General features: G+C 57.3%; 1 protein-coding gene across 1 annotated transcript; it reads left to right on the top strand.

Annotated features, from left to right (window-relative positions):
• Window positions 1-466: 466 nt before the first annotated feature.
• Window positions 467-1140, top strand: LOC149963039 (uncharacterized). Its single transcript, XM_090164499.1, has one exon. It carries the CDS (start codon window positions 475-477, stop codon window positions 1138-1140), a length of 666 nt encoding a protein of 221 aa, XP_090020625.1. The 5' UTR covers window positions 467-474.
• Window positions 1141-11615: the final 10475 nt, after the last annotated feature.

Raw genomic sequence — 11615 nt, 5'->3', positions numbered from 1 at the left:
TCCTGAAAGAGACAACCAGCTTATGAATTCTGAAGAATTATCTCCTGAAAACCGGGAATTTATTGAAGCAAAATAGAATGCTTTGTTACAATTATCCCTCGCTGAAGATGATATTTACAAACTCAACAAAGAGCTTAAGGACTATGAACTTACCAAGCAGAAGCTGAAAATAAGAAGAAAATTGAACAGCTGAAGACTCAAATTATCAAAACTGATATTGAGCTGATAGAAAGTCCCTCGTTTTATGTCACAATTCAGCAAACATTTGAAGCAAAAGTCAAGAGCCAGGATGATGATATTCACAAGTTGAACAAAGCACTCTCAGAGTTTAAGGATCAACTTGAAACACAACAAGGACAAAACTGTATTCAGATTGAAAGAGAAAATGAATTGACCCAAAAATTGGTCTTTTTGGAAAAAGTAATCAACCTCATAAAATTGGAGTATGAAGAAATTGAACTCTTGACAGTTGAAATGGCCAATTTAAGATTGAGCTTGCAAGAAAAAGTTGAACTCGAAGAAGAGTTAAAGTCAAAGATTCAACAGCTCCAATCAAATGATCAAGTTGTTATCACTGATTTGAAAAAATCTTTTGAAGAGGAAATGCAACAGCTTGTTTCAGATTTGGAAAATGCTTCTACGAGGTACACAGTCTTAGAAGATGTCGCCAAGGTGAAGGAAGAAGAATTATCAAAATTTATCTGCCAAGTTCAAACTCTAAAAGGCAAGCTTGAAGAATCCAACGAACGTCTTGCAAAGCAAGAACAAATCTTCGTCAGAGAAAAACTAGAATGGAAAGAAAAGCTGAAGCAGAGTGAACATGAAATTCTCAATGTTAAGGAATCTGAGAAACAGAAACTTGAGGAAATAAATGAACGTCTGACCATTGAATCGCAACTTCGAATAGCTGTAGAAGACAAAAATGCTCAAATTGATATTCAACTGCAGCAATCTCTCAAGGAAATTAAAGATCGAACTGAAAATGAACTTTCATTAGCTGCAGAAATTAGCAACTTACAAAGAGACGTCGCAAATTTTGAAGCTACTAAATTTGATTTACAGAAAGAGAAAACTGTATTGGAAAATCGGTTATTGGAACAAACGATTGAATTGGTTTTGAACAAAGAATTAAAGTTGTAACGGATCCTGTCGCCAGATGGCGTCCGTGTCCGTTACAGTGAACCCTCCGATTTTTTATACAACCATTTTTTAGTTATTTTCGCTATCAGCCGCTAGAGGGATAGCAGTCTAGCGTGGGCTGTATAAATGTCCCGCGCCACGGGATTTTATTGTCTCTTTCTCCTTGTCTCGCCCGGAGATAGTCGCCCGGAGATAGTCGCCCGGAGATAGTCGCCCGGAGATAGTCGCCCGGAGATAGTCGCCCGGAGATAGTCGCCCGGAGATAGTCGCCCGGAGATAGTCGCCCGGAGATAGTCGCCCGGAGATAGTCGCCCGGAGATAGTCGCCCGGAGATAGTCGCCCGGAGATAGTCGCCCGGAGATAGTCGCCCGGAGATAGTCGCCCGGAGATAGTCGCCCGGAGATAGTCGCCCGGAGATAGTCGCCCGGAGATAGTCGCCCGGAGATAGTCGCCCGGAGATAGTCGCCCGGAGATAGTCGCCCGGAGATAGTCGCCCGGAGATAGTCGCCCGGAGATAGTCGCCCGGAGATAGTCGCCCGGAGATAGTCGCCCGGAGATAGTCGCCCGGAGATAGTCGCCCGGAGATAGTCGCCCGGAGATAGTCGCCCGGAGATAGTCGCCCGGAGATAGTCGCCCGGAGATAGTCGCCCGGAGATAGTCGCCCGGAGATAGTCGCCCGGAGATAGTCGCCCGGAGATAGTCGCCCGGAGATAGTCGCCCGGAGATAGTCGCCCGGAGATAGTCGCCCGGAGATAGTCGCCCGGAGATAGTCGCCCGGAGATAGTCGCCCGGAGATAGTCGCCCGGAGATAGTCGCCCGGAGATAGTCGCCCGGAGATAGTCGCCCGGAGATAGTCGCCCGGAGATAGTCGCCCGGAGATAGTCGCCCGGAGATAGTCGCCCGGAGATAGTCGCCCGGAGATAGTCGCCCGGAGATAGTCGCCCGGAGATAGTCGCCCGGAGATAGTCGCCCGGAGATAGTCGCCCGGAGATAGTCGCCCGGAGATAGTCGCCCGGAGATAGTCGCCCGGAGATAGTCGCCCGGAGATAGTCGCCCGGAGATAGTCGCCCGGAGATAGTCGCCCGGAGATAGTCGCCCGGAGATAGTCGCCCGGAGATAGTCGCCCGGAGATAGTCGCCCGGAGATAGTCGCCCGGAGATAGTCGCCCGGAGATAGTCGCCCGGAGATAGTCGCCCGGAGATAGTCGCCCGGAGATAGTCGCCCGGAGATAGTCGCCCGGAGATAGTCGCCCGGAGATAGTCGCCCGGAGATAGTCGCCCGGAGATAGTCGCCCGGAGATAGTCGCCCGGAGATAGTCGCCCGGAGATAGTCGCCCGGAGATAGTCGCCCGGAGATAGTCGCCCGGAGATAGTCGCCCGGAGATAGTCGCCCGGAGATAGTCGCCCGGAGATAGTCGCCCGGAGATAGTCGCCCGGAGATAGTCGCCCGGAGATAGTCGCCCGGAGATAGTCGCCCGGAGATAGTCGCCCGGAGATAGTCGCCCGGAGATAGTCGCCCGGAGATAGTCGCCCGGAGATAGTCGCCCGGAGATAGTCGCCCGGAGATAGTCGCCCGGAGATAGTCGCCCGGAGATAGTCGCCCGGAGATAGTCGCCCGGAGATAGTCGCCCGGAGATAGTCGCCCGGAGATAGTCGCCCGGAGATAGTCGCCCGGAGATAGTCGCCCGGAGATAGTCGCCCGGAGATAGTCGCCCGGAGATAGTCGCCCGGAGATAGTCGCCCGGAGATAGTCGCCCGGAGATAGTCGCCCGGAGATAGTCGCCCGGAGATAGTCGCCCGGAGATAGTCGCCCGGAGATAGTCGCCCGGAGATAGTCGCCCGGAGATAGTCGCCCGGAGATAGTCGCCCGGAGATAGTCGCCCGGAGATAGTCGCCCGGAGATAGTCGCCCGGAGATAGTCGCCCGGAGATAGTCGCCCGGAGATAGTCGCCCGGAGATAGTCGCCCGGAGATAGTCGCCCGGAGATAGTCGCCCGGAGATAGTCGCCCGGAGATAGTCGCCCGGAGATAGTCGCCCGGAGATAGTCGCCCGGAGATAGTCGCCCGGAGATAGTCGCCCGGAGATAGTCGCCCGGAGATAGTCGCCCGGAGATAGTCGCCCGGAGATAGTCGCCCGGAGATAGTCGCCCGGAGATAGTCGCCCGGAGATAGTCGCCCGGAGATAGTCGCCCGGAGATAGTCGCCCGGAGATAGTCGCCCGGAGATAGTCGCCCGGAGATAGTCGCCCGGAGATAGTCGCCCGGAGATAGTCGCCCGGAGATAGTCGCCCGGAGATAGTCGCCCGGAGATAGTCGCCCGGAGATAGTCGCCCGGAGATAGTCGCCCGGAGATAGTCGCCCGGAGATAGTCGCCCGGAGATAGTCGCCCGGAGATAGTCGCCCGGAGATAGTCGCCCGGAGATAGTCGCCCGGAGATAGTCGCCCGGAGATAGTCGCCCGGAGATAGTCGCCCGGAGATAGTCGCCCGGAGATAGTCGCCCGGAGATAGTCGCCCGGAGATAGTCGCCCGGAGATAGTCGCCCGGAGATAGTCGCCCGGAGATAGTCGCCCGGAGATAGTCGCCCGGAGATAGTCGCCCGGAGATAGTCGCCCGGAGATAGTCGCCCGGAGATAGTCGCCCGGAGATAGTCGCCCGGAGATAGTCGCCCGGAGATAGTCGCCCGGAGATAGTCGCCCGGAGATAGTCGCCCGGAGATAGTCGCCCGGAGATAGTCGCCCGGAGATAGTCGCCCGGAGATAGTCGCCCGGAGATAGTCGCCCGGAGATAGTCGCCCGGAGATAGTCGCCCGGAGATAGTCGCCCGGAGATAGTCGCCCGGAGATAGTCGCCCGGAGATAGTCGCCCGGAGATAGTCGCCCGGAGATAGTCGCCCGGAGATAGTCGCCCGGAGATAGTCGCCCGGAGATAGTCGCCCGGAGATAGTCGCCCGGAGATAGTCGCCCGGAGATAGTCGCCCGGAGATAGTCGCCCGGAGATAGTCGCCCGGAGATAGTCGCCCGGAGATAGTCGCCCGGAGATAGTCGCCCGGAGATAGTCGCCCGGAGATAGTCGCCCGGAGATAGTCGCCCGGAGATAGTCGCCCGGAGATAGTCGCCCGGAGATAGTCGCCCGGAGATAGTCGCCCGGAGATAGTCGCCCGGAGATAGTCGCCCGGAGATAGTCGCCCGGAGATAGTCGCCCGGAGATAGTCGCCCGGAGATAGTCGCCCGGAGATAGTCGCCCGGAGATAGTCGCCCGGAGATAGTCGCCCGGAGATAGTCGCCCGGAGATAGTCGCCCGGAGATAGTCGCCCGGAGATAGTCGCCCGGAGATAGTCGCCCGGAGATAGTCGCCCGGAGATAGTCGCCCGGAGATAGTCGCCCGGAGATAGTCGCCCGGAGATAGTCGCCCGGAGATAGTCGCCCGGAGATAGTCGCCCGGAGATAGTCGCCCGGAGATAGTCGCCCGGAGATAGTCGCCCGGAGATAGTCGCCCGGAGATAGTCGCCCGGAGATAGTCGCCCGGAGATAGTCGCCCGGAGATAGTCGCCCGGAGATAGTCGCCCGGAGATAGTCGCCCGGAGATAGTCGCCCGGAGATAGTCGCCCGGAGATAGTCGCCCGGAGATAGTCGCCCGGAGATAGTCGCCCGGAGATAGTCGCCCGGAGATAGTCGCCCGGAGATAGTCGCCCGGAGATAGTCGCCCGGAGATAGTCGCCCGGAGATAGTCGCCCGGAGATAGTCGCCCGGAGATAGTCGCCCGGAGATAGTCGCCCGGAGATAGTCGCCCGGAGATAGTCGCCCGGAGATAGTCGCCCGGAGATAGTCGCCCGGAGATAGTCGCCCGGAGATAGTCGCCCGGAGATAGTCGCCCGGAGATAGTCGCCCGGAGATAGTCGCCCGGAGATAGTCGCCCGGAGATAGTCGCCCGGAGATAGTCGCCCGGAGATAGTCGCCCGGAGATAGTCGCCCGGAGATAGTCGCCCGGAGATAGTCGCCCGGAGATAGTCGCCCGGAGATAGTCGCCCGGAGATAGTCGCCCGGAGATAGTCGCCCGGAGATAGTCGCCCGGAGATAGTCGCCCGGAGATAGTCGCCCGGAGATAGTCGCCCGGAGATAGTCGCCCGGAGATAGTCGCCCGGAGATAGTCGCCCGGAGATAGTCGCCCGGAGATAGTCGCCCGGAGATAGTCGCCCGGAGATAGTCGCCCGGAGATAGTCGCCCGGAGATAGTCGCCCGGAGATAGTCGCCCGGAGATAGTCGCCCGGAGATAGTCGCCCGGAGATAGTCGCCCGGAGATAGTCGCCCGGAGATAGTCGCCCGGAGATAGTCGCCCGGAGATAGTCGCCCGGAGATAGTCGCCCGGAGATAGTCGCCCGGAGATAGTCGCCCGGAGATAGTCGCCCGGAGATAGTCGCCCGGAGATAGTCGCCCGGAGATAGTCGCCCGGAGATAGTCGCCCGGAGATAGTCGCCCGGAGATAGTCGCCCGGAGATAGTCGCCCGGAGATAGTCGCCCGGAGATAGTCGCCCGGAGATAGTCGCCCGGAGATAGTCGCCCGGAGATAGTCGCCCGGAGATAGTCGCCCGGAGATAGTCGCCCGGAGATAGTCGCCCGGAGATAGTCGCCCGGAGATAGTCGCCCGGAGATAGTCGCCCGGAGATAGTCGCCCGGAGATAGTCGCCCGGAGATAGTCGCCCGGAGATAGTCGCCCGGAGATAGTCGCCCGGAGATAGTCGCCCGGAGATAGTCGCCCGGAGATAGTCGCCCGGAGATAGTCGCCCGGAGATAGTCGCCCGGAGATAGTCGCCCGGAGATAGTCGCCCGGAGATAGTCGCCCGGAGATAGTCGCCCGGAGATAGTCGCCCGGAGATAGTCGCCCGGAGATAGTCGCCCGGAGATAGTCGCCCGGAGATAGTCGCCCGGAGATAGTCGCCCGGAGATAGTCGCCCGGAGATAGTCGCCCGGAGATAGTCGCCCGGAGATAGTCGCCCGGAGATAGTCGCCCGGAGATAGTCGCCCGGAGATAGTCGCCCGGAGATAGTCGCCCGGAGATAGTCGCCCGGAGATAGTCGCCCGGAGATAGTCGCCCGGAGATAGTCGCCCGGAGATAGTCGCCCGGAGATAGTCGCCCGGAGATAGTCGCCCGGAGATAGTCGCCCGGAGATAGTCGCCCGGAGATAGTCGCCCGGAGATAGTCGCCCGGAGATAGTCGCCCGGAGATAGTCGCCCGGAGATAGTCGCCCGGAGATAGTCGCCCGGAGATAGTCGCCCGGAGATAGTCGCCCGGAGATAGTCGCCCGGAGATAGTCGCCCGGAGATAGTCGCCCGGAGATAGTCGCCCGGAGATAGTCGCCCGGAGATAGTCGCCCGGAGATAGTCGCCCGGAGATAGTCGCCCGGAGATAGTCGCCCGGAGATAGTCGCCCGGAGATAGTCGCCCGGAGATAGTCGCCCGGAGATAGTCGCCCGGAGATAGTCGCCCGGAGATAGTCGCCCGGAGATAGTCGCCCGGAGATAGTCGCCCGGAGATAGTCGCCCGGAGATAGTCGCCCGGAGATAGTCGCCCGGAGATAGTCGCCCGGAGATAGTCGCCCGGAGATAGTCGCCCGGAGATAGTCGCCCGGAGATAGTCGCCCGGAGATAGTCGCCCGGAGATAGTCGCCCGGAGATAGTCGCCCGGAGATAGTCGCCCGGAGATAGTCGCCCGGAGATAGTCGCCCGGAGATAGTCGCCCGGAGATAGTCGCCCGGAGATAGTCGCCCGGAGATAGTCGCCCGGAGATAGTCGCCCGGAGATAGTCGCCCGGAGATAGTCGCCCGGAGATAGTCGCCCGGAGATAGTCGCCCGGAGATAGTCGCCCGGAGATAGTCGCCCGGAGATAGTCGCCCGGAGATAGTCGCCCGGAGATAGTCGCCCGGAGATAGTCGCCCGGAGATAGTCGCCCGGAGATAGTCGCCCGGAGATAGTCGCCCGGAGATAGTCGCCCGGAGATAGTCGCCCGGAGATAGTCGCCCGGAGATAGTCGCCCGGAGATAGTCGCCCGGAGATAGTCGCCCGGAGATAGTCGCCCGGAGATAGTCGCCCGGAGATAGTCGCCCGGAGATAGTCGCCCGGAGATAGTCGCCCGGAGATAGTCGCCCGGAGATAGTCGCCCGGAGATAGTCGCCCGGAGATAGTCGCCCGGAGATAGTCGCCCGGAGATAGTCGCCCGGAGATAGTCGCCCGGAGATAGTCGCCCGGAGATAGTCGCCCGGAGATAGTCGCCCGGAGATAGTCGCCCGGAGATAGTCGCCCGGAGATAGTCGCCCGGAGATAGTCGCCCGGAGATAGTCGCCCGGAGATAGTCGCCCGGAGATAGTCGCCCGGAGATAGTCGCCCGGAGATAGTCGCCCGGAGATAGTCGCCCGGAGATAGTCGCCCGGAGATAGTCGCCCGGAGATAGTCGCCCGGAGATAGTCGCCCGGAGATAGTCGCCCGGAGATAGTCGCCCGGAGATAGTCGCCCGGAGATAGTCGCCCGGAGATAGTCGCCCGGAGATAGTCGCCCGGAGATAGTCGCCCGGAGATAGTCGCCCGGAGATAGTCGCCCGGAGATAGTCGCCCGGAGATAGTCGCCCGGAGATAGTCGCCCGGAGATAGTCGCCCGGAGATAGTCGCCCGGAGATAGTCGCCCGGAGATAGTCGCCCGGAGATAGTCGCCCGGAGATAGTCGCCCGGAGATAGTCGCCCGGAGATAGTCGCCCGGAGATAGTCGCCCGGAGATAGTCGCCCGGAGATAGTCGCCCGGAGATAGTCGCCCGGAGATAGTCGCCCGGAGATAGTCGCCCGGAGATAGTCGCCCGGAGATAGTCGCCCGGAGATAGTCGCCCGGAGATAGTCGCCCGGAGATAGTCGCCCGGAGATAGTCGCCCGGAGATAGTCGCCCGGAGATAGTCGCCCGGAGATAGTCGCCCGGAGATAGTCGCCCGGAGATAGTCGCCCGGAGATAGTCGCCCGGAGATAGTCGCCCGGAGATAGTCGCCCGGAGATAGTCGCCCGGAGATAGTCGCCCGGAGATAGTCGCCCGGAGATAGTCGCCCGGAGATAGTCGCCCGGAGATAGTCGCCCGGAGATAGTCGCCCGGAGATAGTCGCCCGGAGATAGTCGCCCGGAGATAGTCGCCCGGAGATAGTCGCCCGGAGATAGTCGCCCGGAGATAGTCGCCCGGAGATAGTCGCCCGGAGATAGTCGCCCGGAGATAGTCGCCCGGAGATAGTCGCCCGGAGATAGTCGCCCGGAGATAGTCGCCCGGAGATAGTCGCCCGGAGATAGTCGCCCGGAGATAGTCGCCCGGAGATAGTCGCCCGGAGATAGTCGCCCGGAGATAGTCGCCCGGAGATAGTCGCCCGGAGATAGTCGCCCGGAGATAGTCGCCCGGAGATAGTCGCCCGGAGATAGTCGCCCGGAGATAGTCGCCCGGAGATAGTCGCCCGGAGATAGTCGCCCGGAGATAGTCGCCCGGAGATAGTCGCCCGGAGATAGTCGCCCGGAGATAGTCGCCCGGAGATAGTCGCCCGGAGATAGTCGCCCGGAGATAGTCGCCCGGAGATAGTCGCCCGGAGATAGTCGCCCGGAGATAGTCGCCCGGAGATAGTCGCCCGGAGATAGTCGCCCGGAGATAGTCGCCCGGAGATAGTCGCCCGGAGATAGTCGCCCGGAGATAGTCGCCCGGAGATAGTCGCCCGGAGATAGTCGCCCGGAGATAGTCGCCCGGAGATAGTCGCCCGGAGATAGTCGCCCGGAGATAGTCGCCCGGAGATAGTCGCCCGGAGATAGTCGCCCGGAGATAGTCGCCCGGAGATAGTCGCCCGGAGATAGTCGCCCGGAGATAGTCGCCCGGAGATAGTCGCCCGGAGATAGTCGCCCGGAGATAGTCGCCCGGAGATAGTCGCCCGGAGATAGTCGCCCGGAGATAGTCGCCCGGAGATAGTCGCCCGGAGATAGTCGCCCGGAGATAGTCGCCCGGAGATAGTCGCCCGGAGATAGTCGCCCGGAGATAGTCGCCCGGAGATAGTCGCCCGGAGATAGTCGCCCGGAGATAGTCGCCCGGAGATAGTCGCCCGGAGATAGTCGCCCGGAGATAGTCGCCCGGAGATAGTCGCCCGGAGATAGTCGCCCGGAGATAGTCGCCCGGAGATAGTCGCCCGGAGATAGTCGCCCGGAGATAGTCGCCCGGAGATAGTCGCCCGGAGATAGTCGCCCGGAGATAGTCGCCCGGAGATAGTCGCCCGGAGATAGTCGCCCGGAGATAGTCGCCCGGAGATAGTCGCCCGGAGATAGTCGCCCGGAGATAGTCGCCCGGAGATAGTCGCCCGGAGATAGTCGCCCGGAGATAGTCGCCCGGAGATAGTCGCCCGGAGATAGTCGCCCGGAGATAGTCGCCCGGAGATAGTCGCCCGGAGATAGTCGCCCGGAGATAGTCGCCCGGAGATAGTCGCCCGGAGATAGTCGCCCGGAGATAGTCGCCCGGAGATAGTCGCCCGGAGATAGTCGCCCGGAGATAGTCGCCCGGAGATAGTCGCCCGGAGATAGTCGCCCGGAGATAGTCGCCCGGAGATAGTCGCCCGGAGATAGTCGCCCGGAGATAGTCGCCCGGAGATAGTCGCCCGGAGATAGTCGCCCGGAGATAGTCGCCCGGAGATAGTCGCCCGTGAGGATTCCGGTTCAACATTTTGTATCCCCTCGTTGATATGTTTTTAATCTTTGCCCCAAGAGTTCCCTTTGTATTATAAAGATTTCCCCCGAGATATATTATGGCTGAACGAGGTTGTTCCGATGTTATTGTAAGTGTGATTATTTTCTAAATATTAAACGTGTTTTTTGACCGAATCAACTCGTGTGGTAATTTTCACTTATAAGCCCGAACCCTAACTTGTAACCGCTTACCCTAATCGTGTTACATCCTGAATGGGATACGATTTCGGAAGGCGAAACGGTTACAAAGTTATTGAAAAGCATTCATAACCAACTTAAACTGGAAAACCAAGTTTTAAAAGAACAGCTTGAAACTCGATTAGAAGAAGCTGCCAAAAACATGCCTAAGGAGGAACAAAAAGAAAAGGACTTGTGGAAAAGATTTGGGCAACAGAAACAACAATTAAAAGAATTAACAGCATTACGAGATAATCCAAGTGCAACTGAGAGGTGCATCTGAAATGATTGATGAAAATTAGACAAATACTTATCACGTTGAATTTTTTTATAGGTGGAGAGAACTGTATGAAGAGTTGTTGGAGAAGGTTAAGCCTTTCAAAGTGAGAATTAAATATTTTTTCTTTTGGACTGTTAACTGTAATTGGGTTTATTTTATGTCGGACCAACTAGATCAGTATGCTCATGAGAAAAGCATTCTGGCAATGGCGGCTTAAGAAGGCTGGGTCCCCGGGGCGGCGGCAGTGTTTTGTGACATCCCCCAGGACCGTGCAGAAATTTTCACGGGTCCGTCTTCTTCAAGTTTAATCGTTCTGATTTGCACCCCCCCCCCCCTCGAGCTTCTCCGATGGCACCCCCTGCTGCCCTGGTACCCGGGGCGGACCACCCCCCCCCCCTTAGGCCGCCACTGCCTTCTGGTTCGAGAAACTGATCAAGCTTGGTCAGAACTAGAGAAGTTAAAACAGGAAACTGCCAAAGGAATGGGTTACCAGAATCAAAAGCAAAAGATTCAATATATGAAGAAATTAAACGAGATATGTCTGTGCTACCAAAAGTAATATATATTCGTAAAAAGGGTTGCCACACATCAGGGAAAAGTTGGGAAATTTTAAAATGGGCCTGAAATTATTACAAATTAATTTTTATTTAAACTATAATTTTAAATTTTGTAAACATTCAAAATTTATAGAGCTTTAACATCATGGTTTTCGGGTTTTCGTAAAATTAAACTAACTTTGCTGAATGCAAAATTAACAACTGATCATGAAATAAAATGTACACAATTAACTAATTTGCTCGCGCAAAAGGCATGAATATATAAACTGTTATGCCCATAGAAATCTCAGAAGTTATTACAATAACGATCGTCTTGTCGTCGATTCTTTAATTTTGGGTCTGGTTCGCTCTGTTTTGCCGTGTTTCCGCTCCATTAATTGCTCGCCGAATATTCTACTGTCAATCCATCGGTGGTTTGAATTCACTATTATGCTACTGAACTCCTTAAGCCTAGTTTTCACTGGCCCTTAACGCGCCGAAATTTGGTTCGCGTTGCGTTAACTTTGCGTTATTAACGCTAACGCTCGCGGTACCGCCGCACTTGTAACGCACTTCGACACTTTCCGTGGTTTCTATTTTCCCGCGCCGCTACCCGATAATTTGAAGCGTTGGCCAATCAGAAGTTACGATACCACGTGACTAATGGACAAAAAAACATGTTAAAAAATCTAGAAAATTACCTAAATAGGAATTTAGGAAAGCTAGTGGCTAAGCTTGTAGTTCGTAATACA

The sequence above is a fragment of the Leiobunum rupestre genome, chromosome 1, assembly GCF_980474605.1.
Source record: "Leiobunum rupestre chromosome 1, qqLeiRupe1.1.hap1, whole genome shotgun sequence".
Taxonomy (NCBI): domain Eukaryota; kingdom Metazoa; phylum Arthropoda; class Arachnida; order Opiliones; family Sclerosomatidae; genus Leiobunum; species Leiobunum rupestre.
The sequence above is the reverse complement of the archived record's forward strand: the minus strand, read 5'-3'. Positions and strand labels throughout refer to the sequence as shown.

Bases quoted from the DNA above. Each gene is read 5' to 3' on its own strand.
- LOC149963039 (XM_090164499.1), top strand. From the start codon at position 475: ATGGCCAATTTAAGATTGAGCTTGCAAGAAAAAGTTGAACTCGAAGAA.